This window comes from Palaemon carinicauda, chromosome 6 (assembly GCF_036898095.1).
Source record: "Palaemon carinicauda isolate YSFRI2023 chromosome 6, ASM3689809v2, whole genome shotgun sequence".
NCBI classification, from domain to species: Eukaryota; Metazoa; Arthropoda; class Malacostraca; order Decapoda; family Palaemonidae; genus Palaemon; species Palaemon carinicauda.
In genome coordinates, this window is record NC_090730.1 from 22,827,445 (window position 1) to 22,852,579 (window position 25,135).

Below are 25,135 nucleotides of genomic sequence, written 5' to 3' on the forward strand. Positions count from 1 at the left end.
GATGGGTAGCTCATCTTTCTTCGATCATTGACCTCAGCTCTCTGATCTCTGACCATCTAATTGTCAGCTTGCTGATCTCTGACCAGCCAATCGCCAGCTTGCTGATCTCTGACCAGCCAATCGCCAGCTTGCTGATCTTTAGCTCACCGATCACCGGTCCGCGATCGATCGCTGATCATCAATGGCTCACCATCACCAACTGACTTATCATTAAACCATTTTGCTGTCTCTCAGGGCTCTCCAAGCAGATTACCAACTCATTAATTTCCAACATTCCTTGGCTGACTGACCAGACAGCCTTCATCTGCCTGTCAGTTACCATCTTTGGCTCACAGATTGCTGATTCACCGATCATCGGCAATTTGCTGTTCATCAGCAGTTCGTGACTCGGACTTACTAGTCAACCTCTGCCCGTGGTTCCATAGATCAGAAAGCATACAACACACTTCTCACTACTCGCCGTTTGCCATCACACCACCAATCCACTAAAGTGATCGGCAATCCTCATCAGCGGCTTGTCGACAGGTTACTACTTGCGAGCACTCTCCAACTGCACAGTAACCACGATATCCAGCCGTTAACCATAGATTAACATTCACCAGACTGATGCTGCTTTAAGGAAAAGCATCAATCCCATCAGGGCACATGGTAGGGTTAAGCATTGCCTTACTTCTATCAGTTGAAGGAGTTCTCTCCCAGGGAAGAATCTTTACACAGGGTATCGCTTCCCATCCTTTACACCATGAGTCAAGACCCCAGCGTCAACAATCTCCCATGCGAAAGGATCCGCAAGGAGCTGTCCCTTTGGGTCGATGTCCACACCATGTTAGGGATCGGACAAGGGCTAAGGCCACAGGTCTTCATTTGCACGCGGGACCTAAAGGACACCTACTTCCAGGTCTAATCCATCCATCTTCTAAGAAGGATTGAAGAGTCCGTCTAGACTAACAAGAAACACCAGTTCAGGGCACTGTGCTTTGGTCTTTTCACAGCCCCCATCCTGATCTCATAGGATGAGCTTCTGTCTCCTCCGTTACTGGACGACTGACTAACCTTAGCAGACTCGGTGGCAACTTAGCATTAGTACCGGAACTTCAGAAGTCTTTTTACCAAGATCCGGTTATCAAGGTAAACCTGTGGAAGTCTTCCCTACTTCCCTCTCAGAAGAATGATGTATCTGGGAATGATTCTAGACACCAATCTCCGCAAAACCTTCTCATCAAAGACAGGCGTAGAAAAGTCACAAGATCCTTTCTCAAATCGAGAAGAACTCCCAGCCCAGAGTGACTTTTTCTTTTTCTCGGACACCTATCATCTCTGGCCTGTTTAGCCTCCAACTGCCGCCTCAATATTTATTCTCTCCAGGGGTGGTTTGAGTCAGATTGGAATCAAGCCTTTGATTCCCCAGACACACTGACCCCAATGGGACCAGGAGTTTGGACGAACGTCAAGGGATGGGTGTCAGTCGAGAATCTACGGAGTGGTATAACCTTCTCATCCTTCCCCACCCCTCGGACTTGATGCTGTGCTTAGACACATCAAAAGAAGGGAGGAGGGACCATAGTGCTGCACCACACGACCTCAGGCCTCTGGACAGAGTCCGAAAGTACCTTCATTTAAATCTCTTTAAAGAGATGAAAGCCAACTTTCCGGTCCTTCAACAGCCTCATCAGTTCCTAACGGGCCACTCAGTGATGTGATGAGCGACAACACCACACACCACAGAGGCTCAAATCAACAAGCAAGAAGGAACTTGCTCGCAGCCTCTTCCCATCTAACAGTATAAATAGTAAGATGGGCTAAAGTCCGTTCGGTACCACTATCAGCCCGCTTCATTCCAGACAAGGAATGTGCTTGCCGACAATCTGTGCACAGCATCTTAGATAAGGTGTACCGAATAGTCTTTGGATTACCTTGTAGCTGACAAAGTCCCTACTTTACGGGATTCTCCAACTAGGGATCTGTTCGCAACGCCCCTTAACTTCAGGCTTCCGCTGCTCCCCAGTCCTAGACCGCAAGGCTCTCTGGTAAGAAGCTTGACAACAACGGTGGGTACAACAATGAAATTTATGTCTTGTCCCTGTTTTGTCTGGAGAAGGGTACTCAAGAAGGCTAGAACATCGGTCAGCCTCTCAAGGGCTCTCATAGCTCCGCTATGGCATTACGCAGAACGGTTTCCAAACCTTCTGCAGCTCCTGATAGAGCCTCCAAGAGAATCCTCTCCACGTCATAGACAACTACACTTTGACATCTACCACCCCTCAGATGCTGAAGCCTTGACGAGGATGGGGGCTTAGGGATTAGCAGCTGGGCTCTAATGAACAATGGGAACTGTTTTCCCGCTGGACCTCAGTGCCCAAATGCTGATTTAACTAAATCAGTCAGCACTTTCTCTTTTCCTTTTGGTTATTTCTTTTATTCTCCCATCTCTTCCTTTTGGGCTTGAACTTGCTGATGTCTTTGGCTTGTTTGATTATACTTTGGCTGCTGCTTTGGATTTGGCGCAGTGTGGGATGGACAGCATTCCATCTCAACCTGTACCAATTTAGACGCCATCGCCCTCTGGCAGACCCCATTGGGTGCAGACCAAGTCTCTTAGAGTCAGGCTCCAAAGATCCGGTTTTAAGTCACACCTATTTGCGGGTAATGGGTGACGTTAGGCATTGGAGTCGCCGGTGGGAGGGGCTAACCCTCCCCACTGACCAGTGTACGCCCACCTTAAGAGAGGCAGCCCCTCTCTAATAGAGAACTGGTCCCCGCTGAAGCCTCTTCTCGTGTTGGACCACATGGGATAGGAGGACTGACATCCTCCAATAAGAGGTGGATTACCTGGCTTGCTTTTCAAAAAAAAAAAAACCAACCCCTCAGTTGACAACCTGGAAAATACAAACATGGACCCCGGTACAGACAGCTCCAACTCGGGTTCTAATATCGTAACATTAGATCCTTAATGATAAGAAATCACTAGAGAAGAGAGAGAGAGAGAGAGAGAGAGAGAGAGAGAGAGAGAGAGAGAGAGAGAGAGAGAGAGAGAGAGAGAGAGAGAGAGAGAAAGAGAGAGAGATATGACAGTTCCGAAAAATATAGAAAAGTAGAAGTATTACCTGGTCAGTATGAAGTAGTGAATTATTAGAAATATTTTATTTTGGAATTTGAAAATGGAAGACATGAATGTGTAAATGTTTTTAAAGGTAACAAGGAAATAGCTGCTATATGTGGAGGGCAGCCAAAAATTCTTCCCCAAGGAAATGGAAGTCTCTTGATAGAGACACTATCGTCAATACAAGGTGAAAAATTAAAAACGCTTTCAAAATTGGATGGTCATAGTGTTAAATGTGTTTCGCACCCCACTTTCAACCTAAGTAGGGGTGTGATATATGCTCCAGAATTGCTTGACATAGTGGAAAAAGAAATTGAAGATGAACTGAAAAGTCAAGTAGTAAAAGTAGTCAGAATGAGAAAGAGAGTAGGAGAAAAACGTATTCTTCTTGCTACTTTGATTGTAACATTTGATCAAAGCAGATTACCAAATATTATTAAAACTGGTCGGCTATCTTTGAAGGTAAAACCATATATCCCTTTACCATAACGATGTTATCATTGTCAAATGTATGGTCATTTAAGCCAGAAATGCAAGGAAAAACTAAATAATAAGCCAGCTGTTTGTACCAACTGTGGAAAAAATAATCATGGTGCATGCATAGAAAATCCAAATTGCATACATTGTGGGGAAGCACTCCCAGCTACATCTAAAAGCTGCATTAAGTTTATTTTTGAAAAAGAAATTCAGGCCATTAGGACCATGGAAAGGGTTACTTTTAAAGAGGCTTGTAAAAGAGCTCTTGAAAAGCAGATAAGACCAGGGCAACCTTTTCCATTGGTTCTGAAGAAAAACTTACCAAAACACACAGACGAAAACTTTATCCCTAATTATAACATAAACATATGAAAGTAGTTAAAGAGGTTGAAAAATCCCATTGAAAATTTATATCCAGAAATTATAGAAAATCAAAACAGATACTTAAAGATCTAAAAGCCATCTACTCCCATTCTAAACAATAGTACAAACCTCTCTCAGGCCGTGTCCTTGCCTGATCTGATGGAGGTTCCACTTGAAACCAATTTACCTGGTGAAAAAACCTGATAGCCCACAACCTTTTAAGTGAAAAAGAGAGAGGCCTCCATCACTCTCCCTTCCTACCATAAGAAACATTAAAGTCACGACTTCAAATAAATATGATGTCTTGTCTGCTGATGTTTCTGATCAACTGGAAGGTAAATTGAGTAAATCCAAAATTCAAGTCGAGGTCCACCATCCTCCTCAAAAATTAGATCAAAAGGATACAAAGAAAAAGACAAACACAAAACCCAATTTATCAAGATCCTCTATAGAGATACCACCTGGAAATAGTGTTAGAACAAATACTGTATTGCCAATGGAAAGACCTCATCCAAGGTGTCTTCCAAAAAATAAACCATAGTTTTTTCCTCCATTCTGCAATGGAATTGCCAGAGTTTAAGGGTGAAATGTGAAGAAATTAGGCTCCTCATACATGAGCACTCCCCTATAATTGTATGTCTACTGGAGAGCAAGCTCGATGCTAATACTCCTTGTCCTCGAGAGTATATTAGCTATAGGACACCATATGATCAAGCAGGGAGCCATGGGGGAAGTCTTGTATACGTTCGTCGAGATGTTCCCCAAATATCTTTGTCTATCTGTACCCCTCTGTATTCAGTGGTTGTACAGATTGATATAGGGAGAAAATACACAATCTGTTCTCATTACTTGCCTCCAAATGATAATGATCTTGGATGGCAATTTAGTAGAGGTGATTAAACAACTCCCACAACCTTTTCTCTTACTAGGAGATCTTAATAGTACACATCCTTTATGGGGTGATGCTTTGGCAAACGCAAGGGGGTAATATTATATCATCAATTTTGGAGAATGAAGGTGTAGAACTCCTTAATACAGGAGAGCCCACACACTTTCATGTACAGACAGGTGCCTTGTCCTGCATTGATCTATCAGTTGCAAGCTCTAACTGTCTTTTCAATTTTAATTGGAGAATATTAAATGATTGACATACTAGTGATCATACACCAATCATTTTAAACACCAACAATGGTCCACCTTTACAGAGATCGCCACGATGGAATCTTGATAAGGTGGACTGGGATATATTTCGGGAGCTAAGTGAAATTGAAGGAAATGCAGAACAGTTTGAAATTGTTGATGATGCCATAGACTTACTTAATGGAACTCTTCACACAGCAGGAGTCAATTCCATTCTCAAAACAAGAGGGATATTCAAACGACGACCAGTCCCCTGGTGGTCATCAGAACTAACTGCCCTTCACAGAGCCACAAGAAAGGCTCCGTACTGAGGAAAATATAGTCATATACAAGAAATATAGAGTACAGTTCCGTCGTGCCATGAAAATAGCTAGACACCAGTTTTGGGTGTCATTTGTTTCGTCCATTAACAGTAGAACACCAACATCATCTGTGTGGAAGAAAATGGAAAAGATAGCAGGCAAAATCACCCCAAACCCACCACCAGTGTTAGGGTAAATGGTCAGTATATAACTGGAGCAACCAAAGTTAGCAATGATCTGGCTGATCATTTTTCAAATGTATCATGCAAGTGTGAAGCAGCTCCTGGTCACCAGTATAGGAGCATTGAAGAAAAGAAAGTTTTAATTTTCGCAACAAGAAAAGAAGAGTCGTACAATTCTCCTTTTACTGAAAGAGAATTGGATTCTGCATTTGCTACGTCTACTGATACAGCCCCTGGACCCAATGGAATTCCATATGCAATGATTAAACACGTACATTTTAATACAAAGTTATTTATTTTAAGCAATATTAATAGAATATGGCATGATCATAGTTATCCAAGTGTTTGGGAATTTGCCATTATTTTAGCCTTTATAAAACTGGGTAAGGATAAGTTTTTAGCAGCAAGCTATATAGATCTATTGCATTGACATTTTGCTTATGTAAGATCATGGAGAATATGGTCAATGCAAGGCTGATGTGGTACCTTGAAAAGAAGGGCATTTTATCACCCATTCAATGTGGATTCAGGAAAGTGCACTCAACAACTGATGTGTTGATATGACTTGAGTCTTCTGTTTGTGAAACCTTTGCTTCCAAACAGCACCATGTAACACTTTCTTTTGACTTTGAAAAGGCATATGATACTGCATGGAGATATGGTATACTGTACTGTACTTAAAACCATTCATGAATTGGGTTTAAGAGGAGAGCTACCACTATTTATTCAGTCATTTCTTTCACATAGAGTTTTCTAAGTGAGAGTGGGGGAAACTATTAGAGAGTAAATGTCAGGAAGGAGGAGTTCCACAGGGTAATGTGCTGAGTGTGACTCTATTCGCACTAGCTCGCGATTGATGAAGTTATTCAGTGGGCTGATATGAATGGGTTTTAAGTTTTCAACAAGCAAAACTACTATTGTCCATTTCTGTCGTATCCAGGGATTACATCCAGACCCGGATATATACATGAAAGGACAACGGATCCCATGTATAGGCAAAGCTAAATTTTTAGGATTGATCTTCGATTGTAGATTGACCTGGGTCCCACACTTACAGGCATTAAAAGCTAAATGTCTTGAGGCTCTGAATATTTTAAAAGTATTGTCCCATACATCAGAGGGGGGGGGGGCAGACCGTATAACTATTTTAAAATTATACAGGGCTTTAATTTTTTTCCAAAATTAGTTATGGGTGTGAAATATACTCCTCAGCCACCCCAAGCAGGTTGAAAATATTAGATTCAGTACATCATGCTGGTATTAGATTGTCCACAGGTGCGTTTAGAACCTCACCTATCCCAAGTCTCCTTGTTGATGCCAGAGAATTGCCTCTAGACCATTACCGAATGTCTTCCATTATTCGGTATTTGTTTAGGTTACAAAGGCTCCCTAACTCTTTAGCCTTTCAGACTGCAAGCCTTGTAAGACACTCAACATACTTTGAGTTGCACCCAAAATCTCCTCAACCTTATGGCCGTCGGGTAAAACAATTATTAAACAGGGTTGATACAATTAGAGGTAAGGTGCTTCCATTTAAAATATCAACCCCTCCGTGGAAATTACCAGAGATATCTTTTCGTAAATATTTTATTGGTGTTAAGAAAAATATGACTGACTTAGAAGCTAGGTCTCTTTTTATGGAAAATTTTGAGGAACATAAGGAATCCACTTTTATATATACTGATGGCTCTAAATCTGATGCTGGTGTTGGATTTGGAGTATATAGTAGTTCTTTTAACTGTAGAGGGGCACTTCCTCCAATATCTAACATATTTACTGTGGAATTATATGGCATACTAACCACTATTGAGAAAATGGTGTTAAAAGAGGAGGGTAATTTTACCCTTTTTAGTGATTCAAGAAGTGTCCTTCAAGCTTTAGAAGTTTTTAATTCTAGTAACCCTTTAGTTTTAAAGATTTTAGTAGCTTTTAATCATTGGCCTGAAAGGTATAACAGTTCGATTTTGCTGGGTTCTGGCCCACGTAGGTGTATCTGGAAATGAAGAGGCAGATTCACTGGCAAAGAGTGCTACAGCAGAGTTGCTACTAAGAAGGTATCCTATTCTTTGTAATGATTTTTTACCAGCAATTAAGAATTTTACTTATAACAATTGGCAACAGCATTGGGATAGTTTAACCGAAAATAATATGAAAGAAAGTGCGATTGTTATATCCCCTTGCAGATATAATGGGATGCCCCAAAAATGGTAGACTACTCTTTGTCATCTCCGCATTGGTCACACTCCAATGACACATGAGTTTCTGTTGGCTGGCCAACACCAACCATATTCTGACAACTGTTTAATACCCTTGACTGTGTTGACTGACTGCCCCACTTATAGCACAGAGAGAAATAGATATCTGTTAGAGGCTCGGGGTGAAGATGGCAGGTTCATCCATAGCAAGGTCCTTGGGCATAATTTGTCGTACAATGATAGTGGCATTTTTAAATTTATATCAGAGGCAGGTCTTCATATTGCTATTTATCTTTTATAACATATTTAATTTTCTGGTTTTAATTGAATATTCTTTTAATCTTTATTTATAATAAACACTATTGGTGTCAATGACCTTCGATGTCAGGATGCCAGAGAACTCCAAATCAATCAATCAATCGACCTCTACCACAAGCTCACAAGCTATAGCTTTGCTATGATTGTACGCCTGGAGACTACCTAGTACCTCCTCTCTCACAGAGGCTTTTGGCAATAAGTTGTGAAGAGGTTATCTAGATATCTGAGGAATTCCTCAGCATCAGTCTACCAGACAAAGTGTAACATCTTCTGTGGCTGGTGACATGAGAAAGCGTATCTCTCCACTCGATACCTCTATTCCAGCAATAGTGGAATCATCGAGTATTTGCAAGAGGAAAAGACCCCCCCTTTTCAGTTTCAACGGGTAAAGACAATCACTCAACCTTGAGCCTCGCCTTCAAACTGAAAGGAAGGGACATCCCCTCATCGCTAGATCTTTCCTAATTCATGCAGACTTACAACTTGCATTTTTCCAGTCAGAATTGAGACCTCCCTCTTGGAACATGGTTCAAGTTCTCCGGTCTCTAAGGAGACCTTACGTTCCACTTCACCAGGCAACAAATTTTCACCTCGTTTAGAAGACAGTGTTCCTACACACTTTGACAGCAGCCAAACGAGTCAAGGAACTTCATGGTCTCTCTTTCGACATCGCCCATTAATGAGAAAGGTGAAAGGCAACGTTCAGTTTCGTCCCCGAGTATGTTGCCAGACACAGTCTCCAGAGGTGACGGATCTTACACAAGTGTCTACTCGGTAACTGTTGATCCAGATCATCTGTTACTGTACCCGAGGTAAGGTATGAGGCTCTACCTTAAGAGAACGGCAACAGCCCACCTGAGTCCCTTCTCTTGTCATCACCACTGGGAGAGACAAAAGGAGGATCTCCAAAACATCATCTCTGCTGGATTCACAGAGTCACCAATTATGCCCTGAATCCAGATTCTCATCCAACATGTCGACTCATGAGGTCAGAGGCACAGCTATGCCCCTGGCCCTTCTAAGCAGATAACTCTGACGCAGGTTTTACAAGCAAGGGTGTGAATGCTCCAGGTGACTTTCACAACCTTTCTCCTGCAAGACGTGACCCACAAGAACTCGATACAATCTCTATTGGTCCTGTAGTGGCTGCCTAACAGCTGGTTGTATACCTTAAGCTCCTTATTGGACAAGTAGCAGAAGGTTGAGGGCGCTATTACCCAGTTTTAGTCTGCGTGAATTAAAAGATTTGACTGGCTCTTATTCTTTTCTTTTTCCTCCTGTCTCTTGGGGAAAGCAGCTTCCTGGGTTCTCTGCATAAGCTGACCTCAAACAACTGCAGGTAAACCATGCTCCCTTGTGTACCTAGTATTAAGCTAATACTGTTGCGTCCCCATACCCTGGCGAGGTGGTATTGGGAAAGTCTTGGTTACAACAGTATTTCCTACAAAATAACTCGGAATAACTTTACCTAGACAGTCACACTTCTAAATATCTCGACACACAGCTTGCGTAGGCCGCGGACCTTGCGTAGCAAGGTTTTAGCGAAGTGCAAGGGCTCCTTATTGTTGAGTACTAAGATACTCAGATAAGGATCCACCAGGTAAAGCCAAAAGCCAGATTGTCAGGGACGTCCAACCTTCGTAATGGGTGAGTTACCGCTAAATAAATAGCGTTTGTTTGCATTCCAATTACGGAACAAATGGCAAATTTGTAGATAATTTGTATTTTTCCTAACGATACAAACCTTAGCTATTTATACAAACTTGCCCGCCAACCCTATCCCCCTTGAAGTCCTATCTCCAAGCAAAGTGAGCTAAATCACCGGTGTGTGAGAGGGAGAGGTAGCAAGCTACCGTCCTCCTTACCCCCCACTAACTAGCGGTGTGGGTAGTTAACCCTCGCTAAATTTTAATGGCTCGTCATTTCAGCTTCGCAGAAAGTAAAACCCCTAAATAAATAGCTAAGGTTTGTAGCGTTAGGAAAAATACAAATTATCTACGAATTTGTCATATTTTGAAGAAATCCCCCCTTTCATTTGCACTAAATATTTTATTGTGTCTTGGCACACAAGAGCTGTTTTTGTTTTTACAGTTGAAAACAATCTTCATTATATTCCACTATTTTTATGGTATTATATCATCATATATTTTTTTTTATTTTGCTTTTTTCTATTCATTTGGTGATGGGTTTTTGCTATTGGCTTAGTGAAAAGTTTTTAAGGATTTTAAGTGATCAGTCTATCCAAAAGAAATATGTTTTGATTATTTCATTTTACACTGTTTCGAGTCAGCTACTGACTCTCGTCTTAATTTGTTGTCTATTAAATTTTGTATTCCTGATCTGTCATTCAGTTCTTTATGCATGTTGCACAAGATTTTTTAATAATTCTGTCCATCTTTTTCATTCAGACCTTCCTAGACTTTACCATCCTGTATGCAATACTAGTTGTGCAATTAATTTCAACAGTCTTGCTTTCATCATAACTCTCAAAAATACACAGTATTCTAGAAGTTATTTTTTCAGCTGTGGACAGATTGTGGAATGATTTTCCTAATCAGCCAATTGAATATGTGGAACTTGAGAAGTTCAAACTTGAAGTGAATATTTTTGTTAAACAGGTTGACATGAGTTTCTCTTAAAAAATATTTTAACTTTATTAATGATCGTAAGGTATTTCATGTTCAGGTAGTCGTCTACTTACGACTGTTCGACTTTATGAGCCCTTTTTTTACTGTGATAACATCACAAGTCTGTTGGGAATAGAACACTAACAGGACAAATATTTCCTTAGAAATAATCTATTTTCTTTTATTATAAAATAGAACTTATTTTTCTTGGCAAGTTATTATTTTATTATATTGATAATATACAGTATCCATTTTAAATAGAATACACATTAAGAAAAATTTTAATATCTGTTAAGTTCATATCATATGTATAGTGACATATATCCGGCAGAAAGCGAGCAGTCAAAATGAATGATGTCCTTTCAATAGGTAAAGATTAATATTAGTAAATAGTAACAATACAAAGTATTTTATGGGTCTGTATCGGATATGTGCACTGTACTACTTAGCATAAATTTGACTCAACTGGGATAGAATTATTATTATTATTATTATTATTACCTGTTAAGCTACAACCCTAGTGAGAAAATCAGGATGCTGTAAGCCCAAGGGCTCCTACAGGGAAAATAGCCCAGTGAGGAAAGGAAATAAGGAAAAACTACAAGAGAAGTTTAAGAACATTATTAAAATGAATCTTTCATACATAATTCATAAAAACTTGCAAATAACAAGAGGATAAAATCTTCAAAGTAATAAGAGGAAGAGAAACAAGATAGAATAGTGTGCCCGAGTGTACCCTCAAGCAAGAGATCTTTAACCCAGGACAGTGGAAGACTATGGTACAGAGGCTATGGCACTACCCAAAACTCGAGAGCAATGGTTTGATTTTGGAATGTCCTTCTCCTAGAAGAACTGCTTACCATATCTAAAGAGTCTCATCTACCGTTACCAAGAGTAAAGTATCCACTGAGCAATTAGAGTGCTGAAGTTAACCTTTTCAGAGAAGAAGAATTGTTTGGTAATTTCAGTGTTGTCAAGTATATGAGGAAAGAGGAGAATGTGTAAAGAATAGGGCAGACTATTCTTTGTATGTGTCGGCAAAGATGGAATGAGCTGTGAACAGAGATAGGGATCCAATGTAGTACTGTCTGGGTAGCCAAAGGACCCGATTTTAAGCACCTACCGTAATTTTATTTGCTTCATATCTGATAGTAGATCGATATTCGTCTAATGAAAGTACAGTACAGGTAATAGGATAAATATTTTCTTAGGAATATATTTTCTTTTATTTCTTAAAAATGAAATACTTGATATATACATATCTCAAGTCTGGCAATGTCATAGTTCTGACGAAAGGCAAACTGGCAAATCGAGTGATATCCTTTCTATGCTTTACCGTGTAGTATTAGTATTCCCATTATCGAAACAATCAAATGATGATACCAAGAATTTCTAATAATGTCTAAAGAAATATGAAGATTTAACAATGAAGTAAAAATTGAGAGTGAGTGTGTGTATTCATATAATAACTACATTATATACAATACTCTTGTATCATGCTAGTTGATGTTAAAATATAGTGAGTTATAATCTTCAGCATTGTCTATGTTTTATAACTTGATCAACACTTCGGTTTATGCTTTCCAAATCAGCTAATTGAGACAAACTACCAAAAGATATTTGTATTTCCTAAAGAACAAATTATTACTTCTAACGTCATTTTATTTGAATTATTTCTCTCATATTTTATTTACTGTTAGTGGCATAGATAGAAGTTTATCAAAGTTTTATCCATGTTGCTGGTGCATGATAATTTATAGTTTTTAGAAACTTATCTATTATGTTGTGTTATAAGAAAACATTTTTTTATGGCTTTCAGACACTGTCATGTTATCTTCTATATTCGACATTTTCATTTAATTACGCGATATACACACTTATAAGTTCCCACTAATCCTTCTGTTTTGTTTCCTCTAGTTTTGAACACAGCTTTTCCCGATTCCAAACACAATAGCAGCTATGAACATTGTTTGATTTCTCACCTTCAACCACAGCATTAATGTTTCTTGAATTTCCTCTATAGTGAATATGCTACTTAACTTTGTAACAACTACAGGAATTTTTTACTATCGTACGGTGATTGAAATACGATAAAAAAAAACCGCTATCTCATTCGACTGTTCATGACAAAACAGTTAGTTTTTGTCTGTTGGTTATTGTAGCTGTATGTGTTTACACAATTATTATTACATCTTTTATCATCCTCTTAATTTTTTACTTGTTGAACTAGAAGATGGTTTACAGAAATGGAGTAAAGGAGGTTAGTCTGTTGTAATTTGGTTTTTCGAACCAGGAAATCTTATGATACTGGAGATATAGAAACCATATTTTATGGGCTAAAATTGGGGGTCGCACAATGAAACCTATGATATTGTTTAACATATTGGTGTTGATGTATTCATTATGAAGATATTTTGAACAATTTAAGAAACTATATAAATGATACTCCTTGTTATTTGTGTGTGCAGATATTGTTGATAAAGTAGCAGGATCTTGAAATCAGCTGATCACTGCTAAAGATAATAAAAAAAAATTGGTGATAGTTAATTGTTGAAATTCTCCCTAAATGGAAAAATAAATACAAATAGGCTTTAATAAAGCATGCGTTAATCATATGAACAAAGAAAAGTGATTAAAGATATACACTAAGAAAATATCGATAAAATATGACCAAAATTATTTCAGCATCATGACACAAAATAATAAATCTACAGAAAGTTCAATTCATTACTTCTAACGTTTAGTTTATTTATTTCCTTTCCCTACTCGGCTATTTTCCATGATGGAGCATTAGTATTTGAACCATTTTGATTTCCAACTACGGTTTAATTAAGCTTAGTTGGTAATGATAATAATAATAATAATGAGACAGTAGTTGGGCTCTGTTATCTACTGATCCACTTACTCTATTTATCCACAGCTGTCTTTAAGGAAAGTAAAAGAGGAGGTTTATTAATGTTTTATTTCATTATCAACCTTCAGAAAATAAATTCACTCTTCCTATTATTATTTTCACCACATCAAACATTAAAACCTCTGTGAACTCCAGGAAATTAGGAAAAAGATGCTCAAGTCTGCATCACTTTTATTCAGCCTTGTTAATTATTGAGCTCTAGCCACCCGTTGAGATACTACCGCTAGAGAGTTATGGGGTTCTTTGACTGGCCAGACAGTACTTCATTGGATCCTTCTCTCTGGTTACGGTTCATTTTCCCTTTGCCTACACATACACCGAATAGTCTGGCCTATTTTTTAAAGGTTCTCTGTCTTCATACACCTAAAAACACTGAGATTACAAAACAATTCTTCTTCACCCAAGGGGTTAAATACTGCACTGAAATTGTTCAGTGGCTACTTTGCTCTTGTTAAGGGTAGAAGAGACTCATTAGCTATGGTAAGTGGCTCTTCTAGGAGAAGGACACTCCAAAATTGAACCATTGTTCTGTAGTCTTTGGTAGTGTCATAGCCTCTGTACCATGGTGTTCCACTGTCTTGGGTTAGAGTTCTCTTGCTTGAGGGTACACTCAGGCACACTTTTCTATTTAATTTCTGTTCATCTTGTTTTGTTAAAGTTTTTATAGTTCATATAGGAAATATTTATTTTAATGTTGTTACTGTTTTTAATATATTTTATTTTTCCTTGTTTCCTTTCCTTACTGGGCTATTTTCCCTGTTGGAGCCCTTGGGCTTATAGCATTCTGCTGTTCCAATTAGGGCTGTATCTTAGCAAGTAACAACAACAACAATAATAATTATAATAATAATAATAATAATAATAATAATAATAATAATGATAATTAATAATAGATGTAAATGTCAGGATGCCTCCAAAATTTTTATTATTGTTGTTCTGGGATTTGAGTTGCTGAATTGATATTCCAAACAAAAGGTATCCATAGATAGTATCATAAAGTTGGTGGTGGCTCCTCGGTCCACCGGCTGCATTAAGGGAATGGTGCTGGCAGCAGTAAACAAATAAAATTTTTAAGTGATGGCATAAAAATAAATTGCAGGGTTGTCAAAAATTTGAAAATTCTGAAGAGGATTTCTATTCTCTATAGAGTATCTTTTCTCTTAGAGTTAAAGCAATTTACAAAATTATATAAGAAAACGTTAGTGAATTTCATGCCTGTATTTGACTATAAAGAGACTGGGAATACCAAAATAGGGTTAGCTGATGTGGTCATTAGTAGAGACTTCATACATTATTGATCCATTTCCTGCAAGCAGAAATACTACCGATTATTTCTTATGCTTTGTGTTTAGGTTTTCTCTTTTTCTGTGTGGTGAAATTCATAAATACCATGTTTGGGTATTGTAGCCTCATTTATTTATCATTTTCTGGGTCGACCTGTGACGGCCGGTGAAAAGGTCCTTCTTTCTACTTTATCTGATATAAATCTCCCAAATATACCAGAGAAAATAAAAGCATGGACTGCAGAGGTTACTACCCTCGCGCGAGCACCTCGTGAGTGTCGTGTATACATCAGGGGCGTGTGAAAGCCACTATTCACAGGCTGTCTTCCAATTAGATAACTCCTTCATCAAAGGGAAGGGCCATAACAAAGACCTCAGAAACCCCACTTGGACCACGCCCCGTCACCCACACGAACGCCTTCTAGGTCATCCTTCTGTTTTGGACTTGCCCGCAAAGTCGCAGTGTGTTTGTGTTTGGTGTTTTCGCAAGTGGTTGTCGTTAATTCAACATGACTGACGCTGCTACTTCACCTTTACCAATGTTAAGTACCATAGTTTGTTTTGACAGTTTTTTCAGTACCGGGCATTTGTTCTCTTTCCAGTAATGTGGATTTTAATTTTGGAAGCAGCTTGACCTTCCTCGGTGACGGCAGCCATTTTAATTTTGTTTGCTTCGGTAGTTTTTCAAGTTAATATTGCCCATCTGGTACTCTGTCATCTAGGTTATATCACTTACGTTTTATGACCATGTTTATTATCATTATTTTATTATTGTTTTTATTATGGTATTTTTTTGCTAGCAAGTCCAATTTGGACGAACGAAGAATAACGATCTAGCCTTTGTTATTGTTTATGTACACGCCTCAGGAAGGTGCTCGTTTTAGGCTATATCTTTATATTTATTTGTTACGTTGTCGTTATTCTTTGTTCTTGGTTATTACAATTTTATCGTTATTTTTATCATATTGTGTGATTTGGTTCTTTATAATGTAACCATGAGAACGTGAGCATAGAGTGCTCGTTTTCTGTTACTACAGTTACGAGTTACCCTTTCTCTCGTTTTCTTTCTTAAGCTCGGTAAGGAGAGGTGGTTTTCCCGTTTTCTGTTTTATACGATCACGAGTTATTCCTGCCTCCGCTTCTTCTCCGGGTTTATAATATTATGTTTTATGGTATTTACGTTTTATTGATGTGGTTACTGATAATATAGCTAGCATTATTAATAGGTTCCGTTAGTGTATGAGTCATTATTTTGGGATCGCTTTATGCCGACACCCGTAGCTCCGTTCTCTTCGGAACGTTCACCGCCTTGAGTTATACTCTGCTATAATGGATACTCATTGGGTTGGGAACTAGTCAAATATTTGGAGTGCAACGGTGAAACCCGGCACTCAGACTTCGGCTTCGGCCTTATGCATGCGAACCTTTTTTCATGATTAATCACCGCCTTGAGTTATACTCCGCTATAATGGATACTCATTGGGTTGGGAACTAGTCAGATATTTGGAGTGCAACGGTGAAATCCGGCACTCAGACTCCGGCTGCGGCCATATGCACACGAATCCTTTTTCATGGATAATCACAATTTCATTATTACGGTCCTTTTTCATCGAATCTCCGGCTTAACCGGATATCACACAGACGTTCAGCATTGAGGTTAATATTATCTTACCGCTGATGTTCACGTTTTCACTATGACGGACCTTTGTCACCGGATCTCCGGTGGCAACAGAGATCACTCAGACGTTCAGAACCGGGGTTAACATTATTTTACTGATGAGGTTTATAGTTAGATGTTACGTGGTTACTGGATATTAGTATATTAGTTTGTAGCTCTAGCTAACAATTTTAAAAATCATATTAGTCACACATAATTAATGTTATTTATATCTATTGATTCATCTGTTCACTGACCAGTCTCTCAAGTAACAGTAAATGGCCTCTCATGGCATGGTTGGTTTCGACCTGGCTTTTCATTAGAAGGGGCTAACGTTCGATCCCAAGTACTGAGTAGAAATTTATTTCTATTTGAACACCATGTTGTATGGATATTTATCCATATATATATATATACATATTTATAATTAAATATATGCATAAATATAGACATATGTATTATATACATGTACAAATTTATACATAAACATGTATATTATTATTTATAGATAATTTGGTTGATCCCAGCCTGTGAATAGGAGCACTAACCAGAGTTTCAAGGAACACCCAGACTTATGTCTCCTTTCTTTTACAGAAGGTCCGCCTACATGGTATGGTTCCCGGAGTCATGCACGCTCTGCTACGAGCTTTCCTCCCTACTCCTGACCGATGATGTAAGTTGGTTCTAATTTGTTTCTTTTTGGTATCCTTTGGCGATGATTTAATTTGTTCTGGATTTATGTATACATTGCTTATTGAAGAGAACGGTCTTCTCCTTCATCACTAATCCCCTCTCTTCTTTCAGGATGATGAAGAATCTCTCCGACCTGCAAGAGCGGCTCTCCGCCCTTGGGTATCAAGATTTGGAAGGAATGCTCCATCTGGCGGACTCTATCTCCTCGGCGTGTCCTCTCTAGGGTTGGACGTCGACCCCATGGACGGGCAGGTAGGTGGTGATGAGTTTTGAGCCTTCAGCTTTGCCATTATCTGCGTCACCAGCCTAGGACCCTCAAAGGATCCTGATGTTCATATTACCTTGCATAAAACCGTGACTGCTAAAAGTCAGGGATAGGGTTAAAGAGCAGATACAACACATTCTAGGGCAAGCCAAGGAGCTATGACGGAGTTCAAAGATATGGTGGCGAATCTGATCCGCTCAGGAACTCGGATGTCTCCCCCTACAGCCCCAGACGCATCGAAGTAACCTCCTTCGATAAAAACAACACAAAGAAATTTGCCTTACATGTCCCATATATAGATGGTACCATAACTCTGGAGGGCATAGACGTCCGCCCTCTGGAGGTCCTAGAATTTACTCTCAGGGACTAGAATTCCCATTCATTGGATTCGTTCGATTGAAAGAGCATGCCTTGGTTAGGTTAGACAAGGTACCGAAGGTAACGGTAATATTTCCTAAAGAGCAGGCCCAATCTGTCTGGACCAGGATGTTGTCGGTCTGGGGGTACGCTAATTCCAAGCTCACCCACACAATGGGTCTATGCCATATCTACAACTGCTCTCATTATTACCTTGCCTATTATGGATAAATTGACAGGTCTTACTATTCAAGTTGTCAAAGAAGGTTCGGCCATGCCAGCTCTTAAAGAGACGGACCCCACCTCGGGGAGTCCCTAGCCTTGATTTATCCCACTGAGACTTTGTTTCGGATATTCACGAAGAACCAATCTCTGTCCTACCAATTCGACCTACACGCTTTGTGGTCTGCTCAGGTTAGTTGTAGGAAATACGTTCTGTCTGAGGCCTCTATCAGACATGAACCGAGCAGGCTGATAGCTTCCTCCTGCTGGGGTGAAACCCTCTTCCCTCAGGAGGAGGTGAACAAGGTTCTACAAGATGATACGAGAGCAAACCAAAATTGCAGGTGAGGCGGGGCCTCACTGCCAAAAAGAAGGTCGAAGACCAAAAGCAAGCTTTCTTCAAGAAGAAGCAGACAGTTACCCTCTACATCAATAGTCAATTACCCACTCGTCATCACTGTCTTCCTCTGATTCGACGTCTATGCATCCGAATCCCCCTCATCAGGTGGTCTACCTCACTGATTCCCCAGGTACACAGCCCAACCCCGTTTGGATGTCCTCGCCTGCATACAGCCCTAGCTCCGAACCCTCAGGTTCCTTTCGTGGACACCAGAGAGAAAGCTACAGGAGTAGAAGACAGTTCCGTCATCGAGGCGGACCTAGGAAAAAGGGGGCTCGGGGAAGGAAAGGACCTAGATTCACTCCCTCACAACGAGGTGGTCCCGGTAGGGGAGAGACTTTACCACTTTCGAGACCATTGGACCTTCGGTCCGTGGGCTCATAGCATAATCTCTAAAGGTTTGAGGTGGAAATGGCCAGAAGGTCCTCCTCCTCCACCAGTGACCTTCTCCCAGAAATCCACTCCCATCATGAAAGAGTACACCACAGAGTTACTCAAGAAGAAAGCAATCAAACGGGACCGATCACTGAAGTTCCAAGGCCGCCTGTTCACAATTCCGAAGAAAGGCTTGTCGGCATTGAGAGTGGACCTGGACTTGTCAAAGCTAAACTCTTACATTCTCTGCAACAAGTTCCTGTTGTTGACTATCTCTCAGGTACGGACCTTACTTCCCCGTGGGGCCGTCACCACCTCTGTCGATCTTACCGACGACTATTATCATGTGCCTATAGCTCGAAACTTCTCTTCTTATCTGCGTTTCCGCCTAGGCAGGAAAGCCTTTGCGTTCAAGACATGCCCTTCGGCCTCAACATTGATCCCAGGATATTCACGAGACTGGGAGAGACAGTGTTAGAACAACTCAGAAACCAAGAGATACAGATCATTGCTGATCTGGATGGTTGGCTCATTTGGGCCCGGTCGGCCATAGAAGGCAACAGAGTTACAAAGGAAGTACAGTACTTCGATTTCTCGACAACCTGTGATTTCGGGTCAATCTCCAAAAGTCTCGCCTGCAACCATCAGGCCACTTAGAATGGTTAGCCATTCAGTGGGACCTTTCGAAGCACACGTCTCTCCCTTCCAAAAAGGTAAGAGGAATAGCTTCCAAGATCAAGAATTTTCTCAAACACAAACAGGTGTCCAGAAGAGCCTTATAAAGTATCCTCGGCCTTCTCCAATTCACTTCAGTAACAGATCTCCTATTAAAAGCCAAACTCAAAGACATCAATCGAGTTTGGAGAAAGAGAGCTACAGTACCTTTCAGAGAAAAGGTCTCGAAGATCCCCTCTGTCTTGAAAATGAGACTACACCCATGGTCCGAACCGAAGAACCTCTCCAAATCGGTTCCTCTACAATTCCCACCTCCACAAGTGACATTCCATACAGCCGCGTCTCTAAGTGGATGGGAGGATTACGTACTCCGAACATCAGATGTTTCAGGGCTCTTGGTCACCCGCCATGAAACAGTCCCATATCAATGTTCTCGAAGCCATGGCAGTGTTCTTGACCCTGAAGAGACACTCTCCTCCGAGGTCGACCCACATCAGAGTAGTGTCAGACAGCGCAGACGTAGTACACTGCGTCAACAGGGGAGGATCCAAGTCACCCAACCTGAATCAGATCCTGGTCACTATCTTCGCCTGGGCAACAGAAAAGAACTGGTTCCTGTCAGCAACTCACCTAGTGGGAGTCCAGAATGTGAGAGCGGACTCACTATCCAGGACGAAACCACTGGAGTCAGAACGGTCTCTAGACATAATTTCATTCCGATGGATACTCAGACTGGTTCCGGGCCTCCAGGTAGATGTATTCGCAACTCAGATGAATCACAAACTTCCTTGTTATGTGACCCCAACCCTGGACCCTCAGGCTTATGTCATGGACACATTACCCAGAGATTGAAACCATTAGAAGAAGATTTACCTATTTCCCCCAGTGAATCTTCTAATGAAACTTTTACACAAACTACGCTCCTTCCGGGGCGCAGTGGCTTTAGTACCACCTCACTGGCCAAGAACAGTTGGTTTCCTCTCCTCCTCGAGTTGAAACTCCGTCCCTTCTGGATCTCGTTCCCCAAACTGACCCAAGTAATCCAAACTCACTGTGTCAGATTACTCAAGGATAGCCAAAACTCTAACTTTGTGGACTACAGGAAGTTTGCAGCTCGTAGAGACGCGAACATTGAACCGGAAAACGATCTCTTCATCGAATCAGACAAAAGGGACTCTACAATTCGCCAATATGATTCGGCCGTTAACAACTAGCAGATTCCCTAAGAGTTCAGACCATACTCGTATGTCTCCGAATATAGCCATCTCTTTCTTGAGGTTCCTATTTGGCAAAGGCCTAACAGTTAGCACTTTAACCACCATCAAGTCAGCTTTGAAGAAAATCTTCCTTGTTGGGTTTAACATTAACCTAGCTGATTCCTATTTCTCATCTATTCCAAAAACATGTGCTAGGCTCAGACCTTCGGTTCGGCCACAAAAGGACTCTTGGTCTCTGAACGGTGTCCTCAAACTTGCGATGGACACGGACAATGAATCCTGCTCTTATATCACTCTTCATAGGAAGACTATTTCTAACGGCTTTGGCCTCAGGTGATGGAATATCAGAACTAGCAGCTCTCTCACGAAACCCGGAAAACATAGATTTCCTCCCTTCAGCCGAAGTACTCCTTTCTCCAGACAAAGCTTTCCTAGCTAAAAAATGAGGATCCGCAAAATAGGTGCTCCCCTCGTAAGATTATTCTTCTTCCCCAGGATCTTTTCTCTGTGTCCAGTCTCTACTCTCAAAGCCTTTTTAGCTAGAACTGCCACCCGCTTGTCTGGCCCCTTGGTTATCAGGGAACAAGGAGGTACTATTTCCATTCACGGTATCAGGCAACAAATCCTCTACTTCTTTAAACATACTAATCCGGAATCATTTCCCCAGGGTCATGATATACGGACAGTAGATACCTCCATCAATTACTTCCAGAACAGGGACTTTGATGATTTTAAAAAAATATACTGGTTGGAAATCCCCTATGGTTGTCAAACGCCACTATCTAAAGATCTTACAGGCCCTTAAATACCCGACGATGGCAGCGGGGAGCCTTATCCCTCCCCATTAATCGCTTCTTCTTCCTTTCTTCCATCTCTTCTCTTTTCCTTCCTACCCGCCACTCACACCACGTCGCCACTCTCCTGGGTAGTTCGTTAGCCCTATGATATTTGCCATGTTTAATTCCTATGGTTTAACTGTTATTGTAGTTACCGTTCCTTTAATGTTTAGATATGCGTAGACATGTAAGGTTTGATGCCTTTTGCGATTCGACACTCAGTTGATTCCTTGTCGTCATAGTTATTTAGCCTTACGTTCCCTATGTCAATTTGGCTAGTTGGTAATTGGACGTTTACTTATATTATTATATTATATTATTTTCGTACATGGTGATTGTATTCTCCTCATTATGTTATTACTTTATTGGGCTTGGAAGGCATTCTCTGGTACATTTTCACCGGCCGTCACAGGTCGACCCAGAAAAGGGATTTTGACGAAGGAAAAATCTATTTCTGGGGAGAGACCTGTGACGCCCGGTGAAACCCTTCCCGGTTATTTTTGTACGGACCCACCCTTTCCTTGCCAAGCCATATGTAATTGCAGAAGAATGACCTAGAAGGCGTTCGTGTGGGTGACGGGGCTTGGCCCAAGTATGGTTTCTGGGGTCTTTGTTACGGCCCTTCCCTTTGATGAAGGAGTTATTTAATTGGAAGACAGCCTGTGAATAGTGGTTTTCACATGCCCCTGATGTATACACGACACTCACGATGTGCTCGGGCAAGGGTAGTAACCTCTGCATTCCATGCTTTTATTTTTCTCTGGTATATTTGGAAGATTTATATCAGAAAAAGTAGAAAGAAGGACTTTTTCACCGGGCGTCACAGGTCTCTCCCCAGAAATAGATTTTTCCTTCGTCAAAATCCCTTAACCTGTTAAGCGTCACCCACGTGATAAACCATTCACCACGATCTACTCGGTACCGCCTTCAACTGCATATTCCGTTCGTGACTTTAATTGCCTTTTTCAAGCCGTCAGTCTCGTGATATTACGTTTACTCGTATAGTAAGTATAAGATCACCACTTGGCAACACTCTCAGCATATGGGGGCTGTAAGTAGAAGCTTATATGATGTCTGGCAACTATTTTTCTGAAGGTAGCTTGGTGTTAGAAAACTGGTTTCCTATCAGTGCGCTTCGGGCGTTCATGCGGAAGTGGTTATTTGTTGTTCCTTTTGTAATGAACGGTCTAAAGAGGAAGATTATGTCTTTAGATGAAATAAATGATATTCTTGTTGAGGAATTTGATAATGATAACCTGTTTGATAATGAGAGCACTAGTTCTGAATCCTCCAGTGATGAGTATATTGAAGAAACAAAGTTTTCTTTCGATGCCGAAAGCAAAAATGACTTCTCATTACCGAATGATTGGATAACGAGATTTCACAAAACTATATAGGAAAGGAAATGCCGAGAGAGAGAGAGAGAGAGAGAGAGAGAGAGAGAGAGAGAGAGAGAGAGAGAGAGAGAGAGAGAGAGAGAGAGAGAATAAAGTAGATAAGTAATGTACAAATGTATGACGAACATAATTGAAAACTATACAGGAAACGATATGGAGAGAGAGAGAGAGAGAGAGAGAGGGGAAGAGACTTATCCCTTTGCTTTTGTTGCTTATCCAGGCGTAAGATTTACGATTGAAGATATAAAGAACCCATTAGAATATTCAGTATTATGTAGCTATTTGAAATGAAACAATAGTAGTATTAATTGTTTTTTTTACTCTACCATTTATTTGATATCCCTACTTTTAACTATAAATACGAATTATAAGCATAAAGAAATGATATTAACTTTGAAAAATTATCATTAGTGAAATGACCGCTCAGGGCAAAAAAAGCGTGACGGTACGTTAGCGGCAACCTGGTCCAGGGGGGACGCTTAACAGGTTAATAGTTTTAGTAGGGGTCATTCATCAGTGACTTTCTATATTCACTTTGTTTTTTTTAACATGCCTGGCCTTCTGAAACCTAAAAGATATGAAATCCTTCAAAATTTTGAAACTGATTAAACCAACCCATTTTTGCCTATTTACTATCAGTAAATTTTCCTGCTATATCTTCAGAAAGACTTGTTTTTTTATTAGAATTGTTAGCATGCCTAATTTTTACATCATGCTCATTGTTTTTTAACAGTTATAGGTTACTATGGTTGTTTTCATTCTTGTAGTTTCTTTTGTAGGCTATTATTGACTAAGGGCAACATCCCTCATTATGAAGTATCAGTAAATGGAATGGAGCTACTCTCATAAACTATGGAAGTTAGTCTTAGCCTCCTTCATACCTGTATATCATATTCATCTCTGTGTTTAAGTCAGTCAGTGTATCTTTATATAAAATCTTATTTTTGTAATCAGATGAGCATATTTTACTGGGAACTATTATTATTATCAATATTATTATTATTATTATTATTATTATTATTATTATTATTATTATTATTATTAAAAAGCAGAATGCTACAAACTAGAGATCTCCAGTAGGGAAAGGAAATACTTTGCTAAAAAAGAAAATAAACTATATACTGTATAAGTAATGAATAAGTATATAAAAGATTTTGAGATCAGATACAACATTGAAATAGGTCAGACACATATAAATGATAAATGCTTTTCTGTTAAACAGGTTGACATAAGTCTCTTACGTTATCCTGCTCAACAGTAAAGTATTTACAGAATGATCTCAACGTTTTGGACAAATAACAGTCAACATTCAACACTACTCATAGAATTATATACATTTACATTTTCAAATACACTATAGGAACTATGACAAAGTAGAAGTTATTACGTTTCCTTAGAATTCTGTTACAAGCTTTTTGTATCAGTTTGTATACTATATGTTACTGTTCCTCTTTAACCTTTACCATTGTGTACAGTGTGGGAAAAGAAAGAAAATATAGGACTTTTACGTAAAAAGTAAATTGTTACAGAGTGATTATTTTCATTCACATTGTTTGTACTCTTTTCAAAGCTTCCATTAACTTTAGGACTTTCTTATATTTTTATATAAATTCCAACAATTTATTATAAATATTTATATCTAATCTAAATAACCTGAATAGTTAATATTGTTTTATCTGATTTATCTTGGTTATTTTTTGATCTTCCAGAGCATCATTTGTGAATTATTTTTCAGAATAATACAAATTGATTCTTCTGATGAAGCTAGTGATGAAGAGACTAAGGTAGAGTATTAAGAAGTTATTTACATTTCCTTCCATGTGTAGTGTGTTAATTTTATTCATGAAAAATGTGTTCCTAATTTGGATGTTTGTGTATACACAAACCTTTTCAAATGGGATACATGTCAGAATTTGTACTTGACTCCTAAACTGTTAAGACAATTGTATTGTACCGTACTTGAGTTGGTTCCAATGGGAAGGTATTTAAATCTAAATTACTCAATTTGGAGATCAAATTCTCTGTGAAAAGATTTGCCAGCAATCCAAGATGACGGCCAGAGCTTTCAATCCAGGTTCCTCGCCAAAGAACCTTCTAAGTCACCTCATAAAATTTATTTTTGTTTTGCACATAATCCACA

General features: G+C 39.7%; 1 protein-coding gene across 1 annotated transcript in view; it reads left to right on the forward strand.

The window, feature by feature from the left end:
* Positions 1-3,454: 3,454 nt before the first annotated feature.
* LOC137642907 (uncharacterized) overlaps positions 3,455-25,135 on the forward strand; it is a 44,797-nt gene continuing 23,116 nt past the window's right edge. The window contains exons 1-3 of the mRNA XM_068375771.1: positions 3,455-3,562; positions 5,653-5,835; positions 24,657-24,779. Of these exons, the coding sequence (XP_068231872.1) occupies positions 3,455-3,562; positions 5,653-5,835; positions 24,657-24,779 (414 nt within the window). The remainder of the gene's footprint in view (positions 3,563-5,652; positions 5,836-24,656; positions 24,780-25,135) is intronic.